Source organism: Narcine bancroftii, chromosome 3 (assembly GCF_036971445.1).
Source record: "Narcine bancroftii isolate sNarBan1 chromosome 3, sNarBan1.hap1, whole genome shotgun sequence".
In the NCBI taxonomy this organism is placed as follows: Eukaryota; Metazoa; Chordata; class Chondrichthyes; order Torpediniformes; family Narcinidae; genus Narcine; species Narcine bancroftii.
In genome coordinates, this window is record NC_091471.1 from 207,858,615 (window position 1) to 207,878,555 (window position 19,941).

General features: G+C 37.4%; 1 protein-coding gene across 3 annotated transcripts in view; it reads right to left on the reverse strand.

Moving 5' to 3' along the window:
• The window catches only part of lrba (LPS-responsive vesicle trafficking, beach and anchor containing), an 871,588-nt gene that overhangs the window by 663,884 nt on the left and 187,763 nt on the right, over nucleotides 1-19,941 (reverse strand). For all 3 annotated transcript variants that reach the window (XM_069926437.1, XM_069926436.1, XM_069926438.1), the window contains 6 exons: nucleotides 14,187-15,245; nucleotides 8,856-9,037; nucleotides 8,472-8,625; nucleotides 6,284-6,464; nucleotides 2,713-2,840; nucleotides 908-1,015 (listed from right to left, as the gene is read on the reverse strand). In XM_069926437.1, the coding sequence (XP_069782538.1) occupies nucleotides 908-1,015; nucleotides 2,713-2,840; nucleotides 6,284-6,464; nucleotides 8,472-8,625; nucleotides 8,856-9,037; nucleotides 14,187-15,245 (1,812 nt within the window). The remainder of the gene's footprint in view (nucleotides 1-907; nucleotides 1,016-2,712; nucleotides 2,841-6,283; nucleotides 6,465-8,471; nucleotides 8,626-8,855; nucleotides 9,038-14,186; nucleotides 15,246-19,941) is intronic.

The following is a 19,941-nucleotide window of genomic DNA, read 5'->3' on the forward strand; positions in this document are numbered from 1 at the left end:
AAGATAAAGATTCTAAAGGATCCAAGAATATTTTTACTTGGAGATATTTATGAAAAGGATATAAAATTGAAATTGGACAAATACCAAGAAAAATTTTTTAAGTATTGAATTAACAACTGCAAAGAAATGTTTTGCGATATCATGGAAAGATGATGGAGAAGTGTTATTAACTAGATGGTACAATGAAAGGCAAAATTGTAGACCTTTGGAAAAAGTTGCGTATAGTTTAAGGAATCGAGTTGAAAATTTTTATAGTATTTGTAAACCATACATCTATCTTATCCACTCCTCTTGATTAGTAATTTTTAATAACAATTAATGATTGTCTATGCTAATATTATTGTATATTAAATGGTAGATGTTTCTTTCTTTTCTTACTTTTGGGTGGGGGGGGATGGGGAGAAAAATATAAAAGTATTTTTCTGTATCATTGGCTTTGGACATTTGATTAATGTTTTATTCATTTTTTTCCTGTAATAATGCAAACAAATAATTTTTTTTTTAAAAGATAGTTGTTGCTGAAAGAGAACAGGTGCTCTGCACTTGGACATTGAGAAAAACGAGTTCTATATTTGCTGTTATTATTACCACTTGCCTCTATCTTTGATTTTTCCTTCCCTTTTGCAAATTGTAGCTCTCCAGGCATCTCAATAAATCTGAAATCTCAAGTGACACCATACATGTGGACATGTACATAACACAAAATGTTGATGAATATACCAGGTGAATTATTGGTGAGGGTAAATACAGCAGTTTCCCATCAAATTTACAACCAAGACTTGATTTTTAATGGGCCATCAAAGCAATTTATGAAAACAAGCCACCAATTCATAATAGATTACTGCTCTTGATCCTTGAACTGAAATGACAAATTAAAAATAAATATAAACGACAATGCAAAACTTACAACATCTCTGAACACAACAGCTCGAAGACGATTAATATCCATATCTTGCAGCAAGCGTTCAAGATCTCTCAGCTGTGAAATACCGCCCGTAACAGTATTCATAGTGCTCTTAAAAAATACAAAAAAGTTCTCAAAAAACACATAGTCCAAGCAAAAGAACAAGAGAGATTAAAAATTATTGATCTTTCAAAGATTCTGTGTATCAAATTTACCACAAAAATTTTTATATTTTTTTTCTTTTAATTTCCTCCCCTTTTTTTCAGTTACAACTTAGATGGAACAGTCTATTAAACCAACAACCTTTCTATTCATGGCACAAGTTTGGTAAATAACTCAAAGCAATGTGTAGGAGTAACATTTTGACATCCCTCACTCTGCCCCAGAAAATTAATTTAAGCAACTAAGAATGACTTAAATCAAGTTACAAATCAAACTTACCAATTTAGCAAAACAAGTTGCATTTAATCCAACAACTTCACACTTTTGGATCAAAACCAATAACTTCCAATCAATAATTTTGTTTTCAAGAGTTCAAATCATAGCTACATATCAACCAAGTTTCATCCTCATGTTTGACATCATCAACTGCAAACGAAAAGAAGTTAGAGGGCCTTGACAGTCTGGTAGCATCGATGGAGAGAAATAGACAATCCACATTTTTGGTAGGAACCCTTTATTAAATCTAGATTAAAGAGTCTCAATAAAGGCTCCCAACCCAAAGGATTGACTATTTATTTCTCTCCAAGATGCTATCTAATCTGTCAAGTTCCTCCAGCTTCTCTTTGTTTACTCGATTCCAGTTTATTGAGCCTCAAATCCATTAATGCCTTAAATCCAAATAAGTTTCATAAATTACACAAGCTGCTCTTTATTTTAGCTGGAGATTACATATACATGTAGATGACGCTTATTGGAGTCCAATTTATTTATATATTACATGTGGATCAGAATTTGATGTGGAATAAACACAGGGACAGAAACTAGCATACTGTTATTAATCTACTTGAATCACACATTAAATTTTGCTCTGCGTATTTATCGTCAACCAAACCTCTTCTTTCTGGGGAAGTAGAAAGCTACAACAGATTTCCAGAACTCGGGTCCCTCACACTTTTTTACTCTACCAATATTACCATTTAAAACATAAGGAATAGAAGGTGGATTAGGACATTCAGACATTCATCCTGTTTTTCACTTCAATAAGATCTGAGCTGACCTTGTAACTCAGTGTCAATATCCCTTGATTCCCCCTAATTCAAAAATTATTCATCTTTGTTTTGAATCGATTGAACCGTTCTAGAGAATTCCAAACATTCATCACCCTCTGGTTTAAGAATCCTGAATGGTTGACCTCTTATTTTCAGACTGTAACCCTGGTACTATACACCGCATTCAGGGGAATCATCAAATCTAAATCTAAATTGTCAAGCCACACAGGAAGTTTATACATTTCAAAGAGATCATTTCTCATTCTTACAAACTCAAGAAAATACAGCACTAGCTAACTTAGTCTCTGTTCATATAACAATACCTGGCATCCCAGGGATCACTCTGGTCTATCTGGAGCCAGAAATCACAGTCAATTAACTTTCATTAAAACTATCTAGGGTATGGAACAAGTTTAAACCTCTGAAAAGTCAGGGGATCTTAGAATTATGCTGAGTATAACTTTCCTTTTACCATCTAAAATTGTACTGCAATTAAGATATACTTGTAATATTATTCTTCAGCAAGTAATCACATTTTTGAAATTTTCTTCACGACTCACACACACACACACACACACACACACACACACAACTTGCCTTGGCTGCTAACTTTCCACTTCCAAGAAGACTTTGCATTGTCTTTTGAGTCTTTGTGCCATCAGCACCACACTTTAAACGGCATAATTGCTGAATTTCCAAACAGTTTCTGACAGCCACAGCACACACTGCCATTGGGAAGAAAAAACAAAATTACTTTATACACAAATGAACCGGCAAAATATTTTCTTTAAATAGGAATCTCAAAAATCTGGAGAAAAGTCATTATTGTGCAACCAAAAAAGTTACAATTTATTATAATAACCTAGAATGATGATTATTACTCCTAGTAAAATCAATTATTTTAAATCCTGCAGCAGACCACTTTCTGCCCTCTTGCCATCATCCAAAACCCCATCTTAAATTTGTATACTTATGGTGAGTTAAATTCACCAAACTTTCAATTAAATCTTTAAAGTCACCTTACATGTATCTCTATTAAATCCATCATTCCACTGTCCATTAGAACATGTTGGTTAAATTTCCAGAGAAGGTTATTCTCAACCTTTCAATTAGTTTAATCCTCATACAACAATCATATCATAGACATGTGTGAGAGAAATAAGGAATCAAGTACTAATGGTCAGATTCTAGAAACATACAAAGAACTTGAGAACAAAATTTAAGAGCTTTGAAAGCATATGTAGTAGATCCTTTCCAACAGGATGCTCTCGCTGATTCCTGAGTTTCAAGAAAATATACAAAGCAGTTTCAAAACTATCAGTCTCCTGTGGATTTATTCTTGGGTTAACTGTGCTAGTCTTCCCCATGATACATCAGTAGAGCACACATTTATAGGAAATGATCCACACAGATCTACACAATTATATTACCTGGATTTTTTTTTTAAATTTCATTTGTATCTCTTATTCAAGAAATGTTCTAGCTCTCAAAAACAGAACAGGTTAATGTGAGCCACTTTTTAATTCAACTCATTGGATAATTTATTCAAGTTATCTTTAGAATCACAAATCAAAATCCAGACCAATGGGGATAGTAGATACCGGAAGTGCATTTTCACGGGAAGAACAGACAGCGTCAGATTCAAACCCAGGTCACTGGCGCAGTAATGGTGTTACACTAACCACACCGCTCTACTTTTACTTTCTTTTACCTTTCTCTGGTGGCAAACAACTTCCTTCTGAATTCCATTTGATTTCAGGGTGTTAATTGTATCTTGAGGAACTATAGTTTTGCTGCTTCGCACACGTTAAAACATTTGATTTATGCATCAAATGTACTTACCGCTAGTTGCTGATTCAGCACAAAATTGTCAGCCAATCATCTTGTCTCAGACTTTTGTGCCCACACACCAGGACTCAAAAGTCAGAGACAAGCTGGAACACAAATCCCATTCTTTTAATTTCTCCTTTAACAGTCTATTTTTCTACACTTCTGTTCTTAAATTATGCCAAATCTGTATATTATTTATTCTTAAATACAAGTACAAAAGGCACAAATTCTCTGATGCTATCAATAAACTGACAAAAGTATACATAATCTCTCTAATTTAGGTTTTATTACAACAATCAGCTCTATTCATCCAGGTGGGAATTTTTATCCACCAAGTTTGATCACTTTGTTCTCTACTTTTCAATGTTGTTACATCCCATCTAATCTTAACTTCCTTATGTCATATCCACTTGATCAGTCCACCAAGCAAATAACAATTTTTAAAAAATTTTTTACCTCTCCTATGTTAAAAAAGCTGCCTGTGCATTCATCTTCTGCAAAGTTTTGAAAAGCTACTCCAGTCATGAAACTCTTATTTGTATTTTTTTCAGGACATTTCATGATTTTGACCAGTAATTTCATTCACGTTCTAATTTCTTTTTCCACTTCTCCTAAGGTTTGTGCTTCCTCACATGTTATATCCACTCAAGGCTGTCCATATGGTCAACACATGCCTCAGACCGAGCCTTCAATTTCTTCCTCATCTTCATTCATTCAATTCTTCTCATGTGCTATGCTATTGTTTTAAAATTATATTTTCTTTTTGGACTATTGAGAAACCTTTAACTTGTTTTCCACTGCTGTCCTAAACCATCATCAGCAAAATACTGTCCATTCAGTTTTTCTTCAGTCCATTGCCCCAGTTTTTGTCATGCTTGTATCCTTCTCCATTTTTTACAGAAATTGTGGTTATTCAACATTAACATAAGAGTGCAATGTGAAAATAATGTGAAATATATAAATATTCCTACATTCCTAATCATTATAATTTTTCTTTTTAAAATATTTTTATTGATTTTAATAAAGAACTTATACAAATAACACAATTCAATAAAATGATCAGGATAGTTGCACAAAATTAATAAAACATTCAATATATCAAAAACATACATAAGTTGTATATCATCTCCTTAATTTGTATTCTAAGTACTATATATTTTCTATATTAAAAAAGAGCTAATAACAAAAAGTTTAAAGAAAAATCAAAGAAAGAGAAAAAAGGCGAAAAAAAAACAAATAAAAAAGCCAGGAAAAAATAATAAAAAGGAGAAAAACTCAAAACCCCCGTTGCCAGATGCTATATAGGATTACTAATAAAAGAAAGACAAAGGCAGAAAAATAATATGAAATGGAAAATATACCAGTAAAACAATTTCATTACATTGAAGTGAAATTATAAAGAAAGAAAGTGAGTCATAAATGACCCCTATGACGTATGAAATCTTACATCTGAATTATTACCTGAATAATCAATCTTTGCCACATTCAAACAAGACGTGATGTCACCCAACCACTGATCATGAGTAGGGGGGGGGGGAACAGCAGCCTTCCACTTAAGTAAAATTATAATTTATAAACATTATTTTGTAATTACTTTTGTAAATCTTCTGAACAATCTGGAATGTTCAGAGCTTTGGGAGACTGGCGGAGTTTCAGATGAATGAATGATATTAAAAGGGAATGTTGGAATCAGGACCCCAGCCAGCTGCTTGAGAGCACATGAACCAGGGCCCTGGCAAGTTGAAAGAGAATGTGGGAACTAGAGCATCAGCAAGCTAAAAGGGAGAGTGGCAATCATCATCAGGTAAGCCGAATGCTGAATCCCTCAAAAGTGTCCAAAAAGGTCGAGTATTATTGTAGCACGTACAGTATTAAATTTATAAATTTAAGTATTGGGTTAATTTTTTCAAATTTATGTGAAAATGTGTTTCAAAAATAAACAGTTAGCGTAGGGGTGGCATGGTTAGTGTACAGTTTGCGAACACTATTGCAGCACCAGCGACCCAGATTTGAATCCAGCACTCTCTGTAATGAGTTTGCACGTTCTCCCCATTTCTGTATGGGTTTCTTCTGGGTGCTCCAGTTTCTCCCACCTTTTGCTCCAGTTTCTCCCACCTTTCAACACGTATAGGATTGCAGGTTAATTGGGGTATCTGGGCAGCATAGGCTGGAAGGACCTGTTGCCATGCTGTATGTCTAAATTTAAATTTAAAAATCAGTTAGTGTAATCTACATCAGCTCAGAATAAACAAGCAAAACTCTGAGAACCTAATTCTAAATGGATAAGATGTAATATGTGAACCACAAAGCATCAGATTATAGTGCATAGTATACTCACCCAGTCGAAGACACTGCCTTAATATTCCCCCAGAAGACATGTTCTTTTCAGCTTCTATTTCAGTGAAGCTGAGGGAGCTGGCAAAAATTAGCACATCCACAAGACCTATTAGTCTCTGAAGAAAGGTTACGGAGGTTTCGAATGATAGACCTTGAGTTGGTTCGATGTTTTCCAATTCATGCTGCGGAGATTTTATTTTAAATTATTACAAGTGAATACAAATTAAAGATATCTATTACATCACTGACTAGACAAAACCATTGTTCAAACTGAATACCAACCACACAGCAACTAGGAACAAGTCCAAAAGATTATTCTCATTTAACCCATGAGTGACTTTATTTACTTATACAATTCCACAGTATAAAAAATGTATTCTAACCCTGAAATTGCAATTAATTTTCATTTATGCTAAGTTGCACACATAATTTTTCAAAATAAAGGAATATACCAAAGATTAAGAGATTTTTGTCAGATCATTGTTAGCTCTCACCAATTTACTTTAAATTCTTGGATTAGAAAACACCTCTTCCTGGGGATTTGTCACTCTTTTGGGCCTTAATATTCATTTCCATTATTTTCATTTCAAAACTTTGGGATAAGTTTAACAAGTTCCCACCTTTTATTGAATAACTGTTTTCACGAAATACCTACCATGCTATTCATCATTTGCAAATACAATGACAAAGTATTGACACATCATCTGTCATTTACAACGAGCATCATTATCTATATGAAGGGCGTCAGCCCAGAATGCAACAGAAAAACATTTTTTGATTATATGTTCTATTTTGTAATTTGCACCTCCCAATCATCTTGCATGGTTCTTTATCCCTCTTCCATTGCATCATGGCCTGCACTAGTTCTTGTTTTTCATATGGATTCCCACTTAATTTTATGCCACCCTCATCATTAAAAAGGAGATATTAGCCTTGGTGGCTACAGAGGAGTTGGTCGATCATAATCAGTTGGGAAAATGCTAGTTTATTATAAAGGATCTGATCACGTGTCAAAAAACAATAGGAACATTAAATCACTTCAAGTTAGATTTATGAAATAGAAACCATTTTTGACAAAAGTGCTGAATTTTACTTCAGGATGCAACTGGTAGAATAAGGGAGAACCAGTGGATGGTAAATGGGTATCCCCTGCTATCTGAAAGTAGAGTGTTCCTATGAAACCAAAATGGCATAAAGCGAAGAAGGAATTGCCATTAATTTATATGGGAAAAATGTTTGAGTGTTTGAAGACCCACTGCCCCGAGCTCTGCCAACAGGCCGTTCTTAGTCCCCACACTGAACCCACTGCCCCCCACTCTCCCAACAGCCCGCCATGTCCACACACTGATCCTACTGCCCCACCCTGCGCTCTCCTGACAACCTGCTGAATGCTAGTTTCGCTTTTCGCCCTTTTTTCGTAAAAGCAAAAATCCTCTCCGCATTTTTTTTGGTTAGCACGAAAAGGTACTAATGTAGGTCTTTTGTAAAAGTGAAGTGGCGTAAAATTAACTTTCGAAAAGTGGGGGATACCTGAATTTGTATTTTCAGAAGGTCTTTAATAAAATCAGATACATACAAAATAAAATCACAAGATATTGGGGTAAGGCACGGTATGGATCAAAAACAGTTTGCCAGTCAATAAACAAGGAACAAGAATAAATAGGATCCTCTTGGGATGATGGGGGTGGGGGGGGGGGGGGGTGGGGAGGGGGAGTGAGTCAATGATTGGGCTCCAGCTATTCACAAACTAGAATAAATTCAGCATCAATTATCTTCTTCTCTGGGGTAGGGCTGTGTAATTGTAATCAATAAGTTGTTTAGTAATTGAACTTAAATTTCCAGATCTTGGCCTTGAATACAATGTTTGATCCCAGCAGAACTACAATACCACAAAACAAGATCTTGATAACAATATTGAGCAATGCTTCACTACAATGCGCATTTTACCTCAAACACTCAGATATATCAAATCACTCTTAATGGTGCTGCTGGTCTAATGGGATTTTTCTGAACACTGATTTTTAAAAATCTGTAAAGCTGCAAAGTTTGAATCAATAAACTTGATTGGTAAAGCACCAAAGTCAATTACTGCTTAAAATTAAATTATTAAAATTTACAAGTAGAAAAACAAAGCCTCTTCATTTTAGCAATAAGATATTCACTTTTTAAACAAAATATTTCAGACTCACTGCAGTAGATGTGGCTGCAGAAAGAAGTGGGAGAATCCCACCACAGGCCATTATGATGTTATCTACCACCTGAGAGATAAGATGAATGGTGTTGTGGACAAAGATGACATTTTCACTGCTGTTAACAAAATCCATCACTGTTTTTGTGCTATGGCTTTGCAAAAGGGGAAAAAGAAAGCACAGAATTACTTTTCACAGTTCATTCACATCCTCTGCATGCACAATGGGTAATGAAACTAAACCTTCAATAAAACAACTACAAAAATGAGAAAGTATTTACTATTAAAGCAATATAATAAAATCATTAATCGAAAAACATTCAGCAAAATTAAATGGCATGTAGATTTAATACACTACATTTGGGGAAGAACTTGAATAACTCACCTTCTCCACATCTGTACATCTGTTTCTATGGAGAACAGCAAATCATTTAGCAAACGCTGGTGCATTGGTGACCATTTAAATTCTGGTATACGAAACATGGTGGTGCGTGCTGAAAGATTAGACCCTCGGCTCTGTCCATCAGGTAAAAGGCCTTGCTGACTTGCAGGCTCCGATAGTGATAGCTGGATGAAATACAGAAAGAATGGTGTAAAATCAACGTGAAAGAATGTGCAGCAACATTTAATGTTTTTTATAAAATAAGAAACAGATAGAAAGTAAAAGATTTTAATTTTCGGAAATAATGAGATACGTGTGTATAAATTCTCAGAGAAACTTGAAGCGCATACATTTTGTCAAGGACGATTGTACTTTATTTAAAAATTAAAACTGTAAAACCGATTGATTTCAAAAATAATTTAATCAATTCAATGTGTTTTGAATTACACAACTTTATCCCTGATCTAAATATTCCAGCATCAAGGTGTAATATAAAATTTGTTTGGAGAATAGAAAGAATAGCCTCCAGAAAGCTGAAAATCATCAATGCATTTTAAAGCCTAATGTGTGGATAAGGTTCTAACAATTAACATGGTTATTTTGCTTATTTTCAATTACGTTCTTTCGTCCTTTTGGCTGTGCACAATTGTTATTCACTGTTGAACTTGAAAACAAGAGTGGTGGAGATCTTTTCCTTTGCCCTTCCACTCTTGATGCCCCAAACCTGCTCAGCTTCCCTCGACATTATCCCAAAATTTTAAAATAGGAATTTCCTTTAAGAACAATCATTTCAGCCTGATGTTGCCCCAACGACTCTTTCTTACTTTGCTCACTTCCTTGCCCTCTAACCATCAGTATTTCCACCTTTCTACATCTCCACTGCTATCAAAATTGTTTCTTTCACGATAGAAACATGCCGAGTACCAATCCATCATAGCCACTCTCTTTTGTCTTACTAAATCCTCTCTGACTTTCAGAAACTTTTCTTTTGATTCAATTCACAAATAGTTTGTTAAAAGTTTATTGTCTCATTTATCAATATGCAATGACAATGTTTATTTTGAGATCTATCCAGCTCGACATTCAACACATAGTACAGAGAGTAGGAGAGTTAAGAGTACAGATTTGCTGAGAAAGAACAGTTGGTACAGAGCAAAGGTAATATAATTTTATTCCTGTAAGTTTCAATACAAAGCTTTTGACAATTTAAAGATTTTTATCTTCATAGTACTCCTGCAATAAAAGGTGTTGGAAATGCAAGAATTCAATCCTACAATACAATTAACAGATTATAAGGACATTCAAAAAACTGAGACTTTTATTCAAAAACTTGATGGTTGTAACAATGAACAGCAATAACATCCTGATATCTAATGGGATTATAGATAGGACCCTCCTCCATTTTCAACTGGAAGTGACAAAATTGTAACATGCTACATTCTTTTTTTTCTTCTTTCTTCTTTGGCTTGGCTTCGCGGACAAAGATTTATAGAGGGGGTAAATGTCCACGTCAGCTGCAGGCTCATTTGTGGCTGACAAGTCCAATGCGGGACAGGCAGACATGGTTGCAGCGGTTGCAGGGGAAAATTGGTTGGTTGGGGTTGGGTGTTGGGTTTTTCCTCCTTTGTCTTTTGTCAGTGAGGTGGGCTCTGTGGTCATATTCAAAGGAGGTTGCTGCCCGCCGAACTGTGAGGCGCCAAGATGCACGGTTTGAGGCGATATTAGCCCACTGGCGGTGGTCAATGTGGCAGGCACCAAGAGATTTCTTTAGGCAGTCCTTGTACCTCTTCTTTGGTGCACCTCTGTCACGGTGGCCAGTGGAGAGCTCACCATATAACACGATCTTGGGAAGGCGATGGTCCTCCATTCTGGAGATGTGACCCACCCAACGCAGCTGGATCTTCAGCAGCGTGGACTCGATGCTGTCGGCCTCTGCCATCTCGAGTACTTCGATGTTAGGGATGAAGGCGCTCCAATGAATGTTGAGGATGGAGCGGAGACAACGCTGATGGAAGCGTTCTAGGAGCCGTAGGTGATGCCGATAGAGGACCCATGATTCGGAGCCGAACAGGAGTGTGGGTATGACAACGGCTCTGTATACGCTTATCTTTGTGAGGTTTTTCAGTTGGTTGTTTTTCCAGACTCTTTTGTGTAGTCTTCCAAAGGCACTATTTGCCTTGGTGAGTCTGTTGTCTATCTCGTTGTCGATCCTTGCATCTGATGAAATGGTGCAGCCGAGATAGGTAAACTGGTTGACCGTTTTGAGTTTTGTGTGCCCGATGGAGATGTGGGGGGCTGGTAGTCATGGTGGGGAGCTGGCTGATGGAGGACCTCAGTTTTCTTCAGGCTGACTTCCAGGACAAACATTTTGGCAGTTTCCGCAAAACAGGACGTCAAGCGCTGAAGAGCTGGCTCTGAATGGGCAACTAAAGCAGCATCGTCTGCGAAGAGTAGTTCACGGACAAGTTTCTCTTGTGTCTTGGTGTGAGCTTGCAGGCGCCTCAGATCGGATCATGTCCATGCGACTCCCCCTTCAAAACAAGCATCGCATCACCCTCATCAGTGTCTATGCTCCAACCCTCCAGGCAGAACCAGTAGAAAAGGACAAGTTCTACAATGACCTGCGCAACCTCATTCAACGCACCCCTACAGCCAACAAGGTGGTCATCCTTGGCGACTTCAACGCTCGCGTCGGCAAAGACTCAGAAACCTGGCCAGGAATCCTGGGCAAGCATGGTGTCGGCAAGTGCAACGACAATGGGCGCCTCCTGTTGGAGCTCTGCGCAGAACAGCGGCTTGTCATTACAAACACCCTTTTTCAGCAGAGGGACAGCCTGAAGACTACCAGGATGCATGCCCGATCCAAACACTGGCACCTCCTGGACTACGTCCTGGTGCGAGAAAGAGACAAACGAGATGTGCTCCACACCAGGGTCATGCCCAGCGCGGAATGCCACACTGACCACCAGCTGGTTCGCTGCAAGCTCAACCTTCACTTCAAGCCAAAGCCCAGGAACAGTAACCCCCCAGAAAGAGGTTCAATGTTGGAAACCTGCAGTCAGACGAAGTGAGAGAAAACTTCCAGGCAAACCTCAAAGCAAAGCTCGACGATGCAATCCGCCTCACGGACTCATCCCCTGAAACCCTCTGGGATCAGCTGAAGGCTACCATACTGCAATCCACTGAAGAGGTACTGGGCTTCTCCTCCAGGAAAAACAAGGACTGGTTTGACGATAACAGCCAGGAAATCCAGGAGCTGCTGGCAAAGAAGCGCGCTGCCCACCAGGCTCACCTTACAAAGCCGTCCTGTCCAGAGAAGAAACAAGCCTTCCGTCGCGCATGCAGCCATCTTCAGCGCAAACTCCGGGAGATACAAAATGAGTGGTGGACTAGCCTTGCCAAGCGAACCCAGCTTAGCGCGGACATTGGCGACTTCAGCGGTTTCTATGAGGCTCTAAAGGCTGTGTACGGCCCCTCACCCCAAGTCCAAAGCCCGCTGCGCAGCTCAGACGGCAAAGTCCTCCTCAGCGACAAGATCTCCATCCTCAACCGATGGTCAGAACACTTCCAATCTCTTTTCAGTGCCAACCGCTCAGTCCAAGATTCCGCCCTGCTCCAGCTCCCTCAACAGCCCCTAAGGCTAGAGCTGGATGAGGTCCTCACCCGGTATGAGACATATAAGGCAATTGAACAACTGAAAAGTGGCAAAGCAGCAGGTATGGATGGAATCCCCCCCAGAGGTCTGGAAGGCTGGCGGCAAAACTCTGCATGTCAAACTGCATGAGTTTTTCAAGCTTTGTTGGGACCAAGGAAAACTGCCTCAGGACCTTCGTGATGCCATCATCATCACCCTGTACAAAAACAAAGGCGAGAAATCAGACTGCTCAAACTACATGGGGAATCACGCTGCTCTCCATTGCAGGCAAAATCTTCGCTAGGATTCTCCTAAATAGAATAATACCTAATGTCGCCGAGAATATTCTCCCAGAATCACAGTGCGGCTTTCGCGCAAACAGAGGAACTACTGACATGGTCTTTGCCCTCAGACAGCTCCAAGAAAAGTGCAGAGAACAAAACAAAGGACTCTACATCACCTTTGTTGACCTCACCAAAGCCTTCGACACCGTGAGCAGGAAAGGGCTTTGGCAAATACTAGAGTGCATCAGATGCCCCCCAAAGTTCCTCAACATGGTTATCCAACTGCACGAAAACCAACAAGGTCGAGTCAGATACAGCAATGAGCTCTCTGAACCCTTCTCCATTAACAATGGCGTGAAGCAAGGCTGTGTTCTCGCACCAACCCTCTTTTCAATCTTCTTCAGCATGATGCTGAACCAAGCCATGAAAGACCTCAACAATGAAGACGCTGTTTACATCCGGTAACATGCTACACTGTGTGTATAACATATATAAAAGAAAAGGGAGGATAACTAACATTGGCATTTTTATTTTACATCATATTCAAAACTATTTCTCCAGACATTATGTATAGCAACTTTCATGAGCTACAATTAAAACTATAAAATAATACAAATGGACTTAAAAGATGAATAATGGATAGCTATTAAAATGCTCTTGGTCAGCACATTAAACAAAATTATTATTTTTCAATTCTCTCCAACACATTTTACCAAAGGAAAAGTTTAAATGAGTTATTGTCAAAACAGCATTCTTGGGAAGAAAATATCTGTTCAATAGATTTTTTAAAAATCTTAATTTACATTGATGGCCTTTGGATACAAATTGAATACAAAATAAGGGAGATTATATTTCAGTTATAAACTATTCAAATAGATCTAAATAAAGTTTTAAAATAAATTTTACTAACAAATGTAGTTATATTGTAAAAGTCAGAAATAATTTCAAGTTTTACAATAAAGCAAAATAACTCATTTAACTGCTTGCTGTCCATGCACCTCCCACCTCTGATTTGTATGTCAGGCATTTAATCTCAAATTTATTTTGGACATTCACATCTGGCCAAGAAAATGCAGAAATCCAAAACAAGCTCAGCTACAAATTAGTTACAGTTCCCTACAAGATCCACCAACTGTCAGCTCTATTCAGCTCCAAGATATAACAACAAATAACCTCTGCAAATAACACAAGATATGGCTTAAGTTCAAACCACATTTTTGAAATCAGCAAAAGAAAATCTCTTCAAATCATAGAACATTTAAGGCAAGATCATTTTAGCACAAACATAAACAAGAAATTTATTCCATTCCCCATGCTCTTAAACTCATTAAAATGGACAAAGAAGGTATTAACCTTTTCCAATCATGTATGGTAAAATAAAGTTATAATTCTATCCACTAATAAGAATGTTATTACCTGAGTGGAAGACTTTGATAAGTTTGCAGAATCTTGACTTATACTTGATCGAAGTTCCAGCCTTTCCGTATCCGTTGCAACATTAGATGCATCCAATCTAGCCATTTCTTTCACAGATGGAACTCTCAATTCTCTTGACTTTTCGCCAGTTGTTCGAATATTTTTATCCAGGTTTTCAGAGTTATGAACACCAGTTACAGTTGTGTTACTGCTTGTTTGCTTTAATGAATCAGGATGCAATTCTGTTTCCAATTTTGCCATTTCTTGGTCCTCTTTGGTCATCTCTTCCTGAGATACAGTGGCACAATGATTTGAAATGTCTTCCAATCTGCTTGTGTCAACTTTGGATGCAGAAGTCAAAGTACTGCCATCTAGCTCTTGAGAAGTGGCCTGAAGTTCTTGGACATTGTTCTCTTCACCACTATTTGAAGTGCTCTCATGCTGCCTATTGTTTGAAGATGCTCTCTCATCATCTTTTGAATCACATGGTTCCACTGCAACATTGCGGTTTTCTTCATTTGCAGTATTTCCTTTTGTTACTTTCTCTTTGATTGATTCAGAAGAAACCAAAGTAATTTCCTCAAATAAAGTTTGTGTTACATCAGTTGATGTAGCTGAATTCTCCTCACCTTCCACACATGCTTCAGTTGTTTCCATCAGATCCACTTTGGAATTTTCTGAATTATTGAGTTTTTTCGAGATCTTATCTACTTCTTCTTTATTGCCTGTTTCAATAGCTTGAGATGGTACAGGCGTTTTTGTTTCATCTGGCTGTGTCAAATTTAACTTCTGTACCTCTGTCTTTACAGTACTGGTCTCCTGATCACTTTCAGATTGCAGCTCAATCTTATAATCTTCTGTTTGTTGAGGTTGCTTGTCAACATTTTCAGAATGTGGGACCTGCTTAATTTCAAAAACATCCTTCTTAGCCGTGGTTTCTTGTACATTGCTGACTTCAGAGATGGTACGAATGCTTGAAGCTTGCCTTGTGTTTTCATCTCTGCTCTGGTACTCTTCATACATTCTCGACAAACTCTCCTTGTGCATTTCATAAGTAACCTTAAAAACACAAAAAATCCTATCAGACTAATAATGTGTACAGTATTTTTGGAAGGAAGTATTAAGCATGGTCATTGCAAATCTAATTAATTTGAATAATTAAGATAAATTCAGAAAGGGTATTTCAGTTGTAGATTCATACCTCTGGTCTTGTGATAACCTCTGTATAACATACTTTTGATGATCAGATTTCAGCAAAAAGTTAAAATCTAAGAAAAAATCTAACATCATTGTTTTTGTTTTTCAATTAGAATACAATTAGTGTTAACATAAATTTGGAAGATAAACTAGTTGGATACAAATCTTCAGGGATATGGTCTGACAATTATAATTTGACATGAATAAGAGAAGGCAATTCATCTCAGGAATCGTCTCAATGTTCCATTGGGTCATGATTGATCAATTCTTCAATTTTCTTTACACCATTTCCCTTGGTACATAAAGAAAAGTAGTAAAGTACATACTGAAGATAACACAAGGAGGTAACAAAGTGAGAAAGATACGTTAAATGAATAGTCAGAGATCAAGCAAACTGAATGTATTGTGGGAAATTGTGAAATTGTCTATTTTAGCAAGAGATATAGGAAAGCATTATCTAAAGTGTGAGCGACAACATTGCTTTGAGAGACAGGAGACCTTCAGCATTCTTCTTCGAAGGTTAGGATGCAACTGTAACAAATAATTAGGATAATATTATAATTTATTGTAGGAGAAATTGAATACAAAATAAGGGAGATTATATTTCAGTTATAATGTTCAGAATCGGTTTCTTTATGGAAGGATGCTAATGCATTGGAAGTGGCTTTGATTTACAAGACAAATATATGGAATGGATGAGCTGCCTAGAACCATTTTAAAAAGAGCCCCATTTAAAATAAAAATGAGGTAAAAAAAATTCTCAGAGATTGACTGTCTTTGGAAATTTCTTCCTCGGGAGTTGTAAGCAAAATCTTTGCATATTTTTATGCCCAAGGGAAATTGATATTTGATAAACAAGAGGCAAAAGATTACTGTGGGTAAACAAATGTGGAGTTGAGGTTAAAACAATTCAGCCATGCTCTTATTAAATTGAGAGGTAGGTATCCTTCTCTTGTACCTATCTGGAGGATTCTATGATCCTTATTGATTATATGTTGAAAATGTCAATTGACACAGTTACAGCAGTGTTTTGGGGATCTAGTTCCAGTTTTCCATTACTCTTCATGTGAAAATACTTTTTTTGATTCAACTCTTAGGACAAATTTTATGAATTTAGCCGTTACTTCAGAAATAAATTTGAAATGATCTCATAGACCTTTAGCAGAGAATCTGGAAAAAACTTCAAACTTTTCCATTTGCTTTTTAAATCTATTACAATTTTGTAGAATCCAGATAAAACAAAAAATTTAACATGCATCTATTAAATCCTACCTAGAAAGCCTAATCAACTCCATAAATAATAAGAACATTGAAAAAGCAACCAACATCCTTCAAAGTCTTGATTTGTTTCCCTCATCTAAATTTTATAAAGACTTGGAAAATAAAACAGTTAAAAATCAGAGAAAAAAACTGCGAATGCTGGAGTCTTGAGTAAACAATGAGCTGCTGGAGTAAGTCAGTGGGTCAGGCAGCCTCCGTGGGTAGAAATGGTCAGTCTACATTTTAGCTCCGGACTCTTAATTGAGACAAAAATCAGCTCTCTCCACATTTTCTCTTCTCAATATCTATGCCACCTGCCAACTCATTACAGGCATTTTTTTCCACATCACATCTCCATCTTTATTCATTCACTCATTCTCACTCTCCTTCAAAATGGTATATTGACACATTTACAGAAAGCAAAAATAACCCCATGGCTTACATACCTTTTAAAGAAAACTTTGATCAAGAGTTTGGAATTTTTCCTTCAATTTTCAAAATTATTCAGAGCTATTAAGCACAGAGCGTGTACTGGGTGGTGTAGATCCCTGTTGATTGCTGCTGCTCTCTGACAGCAGTGTTCCCTGTAGATCTACTCAATGGTGGGGAAAGTTTTGCCAGTGATGTCCTGGGCTGTGTCCACTACCTTTTGCAGGGGTTTCTGCTCAGAGGTATTGGTTCACCCATACCAAGCCGTGATGCAGCAGTTCAGTACACTTTCCATCACACGTCTGTAGAATTTTTCCAAAATTTCTTGAGGCGCTGACTTATTTTCTTCACAATGACATAGTATGTTGGGTCCAGGAAAGGTACTACAAGATAGTGACTCCCATGAATTTAAATTTGCTCACCCTCTCCATCTCTGATTACCCCCACCACCACCCCCCCCCCCGATCATTGGATCATATGCCTCTGGTTTTCCCTTCCTAAAGTCTACAATCAGCTCATTGGTTTTGGTGATATTGAGTGCAAGATTGTTGTCAGTATACCATTCAGCCAAATTTTCAATCTCCCTCCTGTTTGCTGACTCATTGCCATTTTTTTTTAAAATACAGCCCACTACTTTGGTATCGTCAGCAAATCTGTAAATGGTGTTGTATCAATCCTTACAGTCATAGGTGTGAAGCAAGTAGAGCAGGGGGCTATGTACACAGCCCTGTGGTGCTTCAGTGCTGATGGAAATTGTACAGATGTTCTTGCCAGTCAGCACTGATTGGGGTTTGGAAGAGAGAAATCCAAGATCCAATTATATAGTGGGGTATTGAGTCCCAGGTCTTGAAGTTTACTGATTAGTTTTGAGGGAGATGATGGCGTTGAACGGCAGTTAGTCCACATTTTGGGTTGGGACCCTTTTGCGACTATGGTGGGAAAGGGTCATTAAAAAAAAGAAAGTTCTTTGAAGAGACCTGAAATAATAGGATATGAGACAAATGAAGGTGAGTGAACTTGTGTGGAGAGATAGCTAAGAGAGGAATGCAAGAAAAATAGGATCAGGTAAAGGATATTTGGAATCAGATCAGAGTAAAGATTGACTGACTTTGGAAAATTCAACATTCATGCCAATGGGTTTTAGGTAGAACTCGATAAGCTATTCTTCGATTTTATCCAATCAAAGGTGGGAACAGACATATCTATGTGGGAATGGTGAGTGAAATTAAAGTAGCTGGCAATTAGCAGTTTCATATGGCTCCTGAGGACATGATGTAGGTGTTCAGCAAAGCACTTCTCTAATCTGTGTTTGGTTTAACCCATGTTGAGGAGGCCACATCAAATGCAAAAAATAGTGCGCAAGGGTGATGGAGGTGCATGTGAAACTGCTTCACATGGAAGGCCTGTTATAGTTCTGGATGGAGGGGAGGAGGAGACACAGGAATAAGTCTTACACCTCCTGCAGTTACAGTTCAAAGTGCCCAAGGGGTACAATAGTGAACCAGGAAATCTCAGGGAGAGTGGACCCTGTGAAAAGATGAAGATGTGGCTAATAATGGGATCATGTTATTAAACAATGTCTACTTGACTGAATGGTGTTTTAATCTTGGACAAGCTCATCTAACTTACCATCTAAAAGGGGTAAAGCAACAGGAAATATCCCCTCCTAGGATATGTCACTGTTCCATTGTCATTGCTGAGTCTAAAATTCCATTCTTAACAGTTGTGCTCACAACATGACCACAAGGACCACAATTCACTGTGTGGCTCATCACTGTCTTCAGAGACAGTGCTCACATAAATGAAAATTATTCAGAAAATATCATCTACAGAAAAATTTCAATGATGATTTTAAAACCATTTTAAAATGTTAATATGCACATGAAATACATATAGTTTTGAATAACTAAATCATGACCATTTAAAAGTTTGCATCCTTCTCTTCCAAAAATTCAGATTTTGCTTTTCCAAGTTTTATGACAATAGCCAACAGATTGTTTAAAACAACACTTCAAAAGAGCAATTAACTAGTTCAGACATCTATTTCTTCACAACCACAATTTGAAAATTAGAACATTATACAAAGAAAAAATATGACCGTGATAAATGCAGAGTATTGTCACCATGGAGATTGATTTGAATTTAATAGATCAAAACATATGTGTGCATGCAAGTTACCTATCAATACCAAATGAGACTACTGAAAAAAAAATTAACTAGTTCACTTTTTCCTGGAGGGTTAACAATAAAAATAGATGATAATTAATTAACAAATATTGTTCTAAATTAGTCAGCTACATGGAGAGTCATTAATCTTCTCCCAACCATTGATTGCTTTCATTGCAGAGACTTGAGAGTCTAAGCAAAATAAATTTCCACACTCACAAACAAGAAGTTTCTAGTGCCTTATTAGCCTTAACATTTGATGTTACTGACATCAAACACTTTTTCAGTAAAATCATTTTATTCAAAACCAGTCAATTGGTTCTAAATGTTATGATTTGATCTGTAGGTAAACAAGAAAATCTGCAGACATATATCTGCATAATGTGTACAAAATTGGTTTTGATGCTCAATATATACATTTTGGGGGGGAAAAAAAGGAAAATCTGCAGATGCTGGAGTCTAGTGCAGTTCACAAAAGTGCTGGAGAAACTAAACTGATCATGTAGCATCCATAGAGAGCTTCCTTTTCTTCTGGAATCCCAATTAATTGGCTGGGCAGTGTCCCGGGATAGGAAGCCTTTCCACATTTCCACATTTCCACTGGGCCACCCTTAACTAGGACACTATATTGCTTTTCCACTAAACACAACTCATCCCCGGGAATCGGAGTGTTCTACATTCAACTGGAAATGGGTGACTTTCT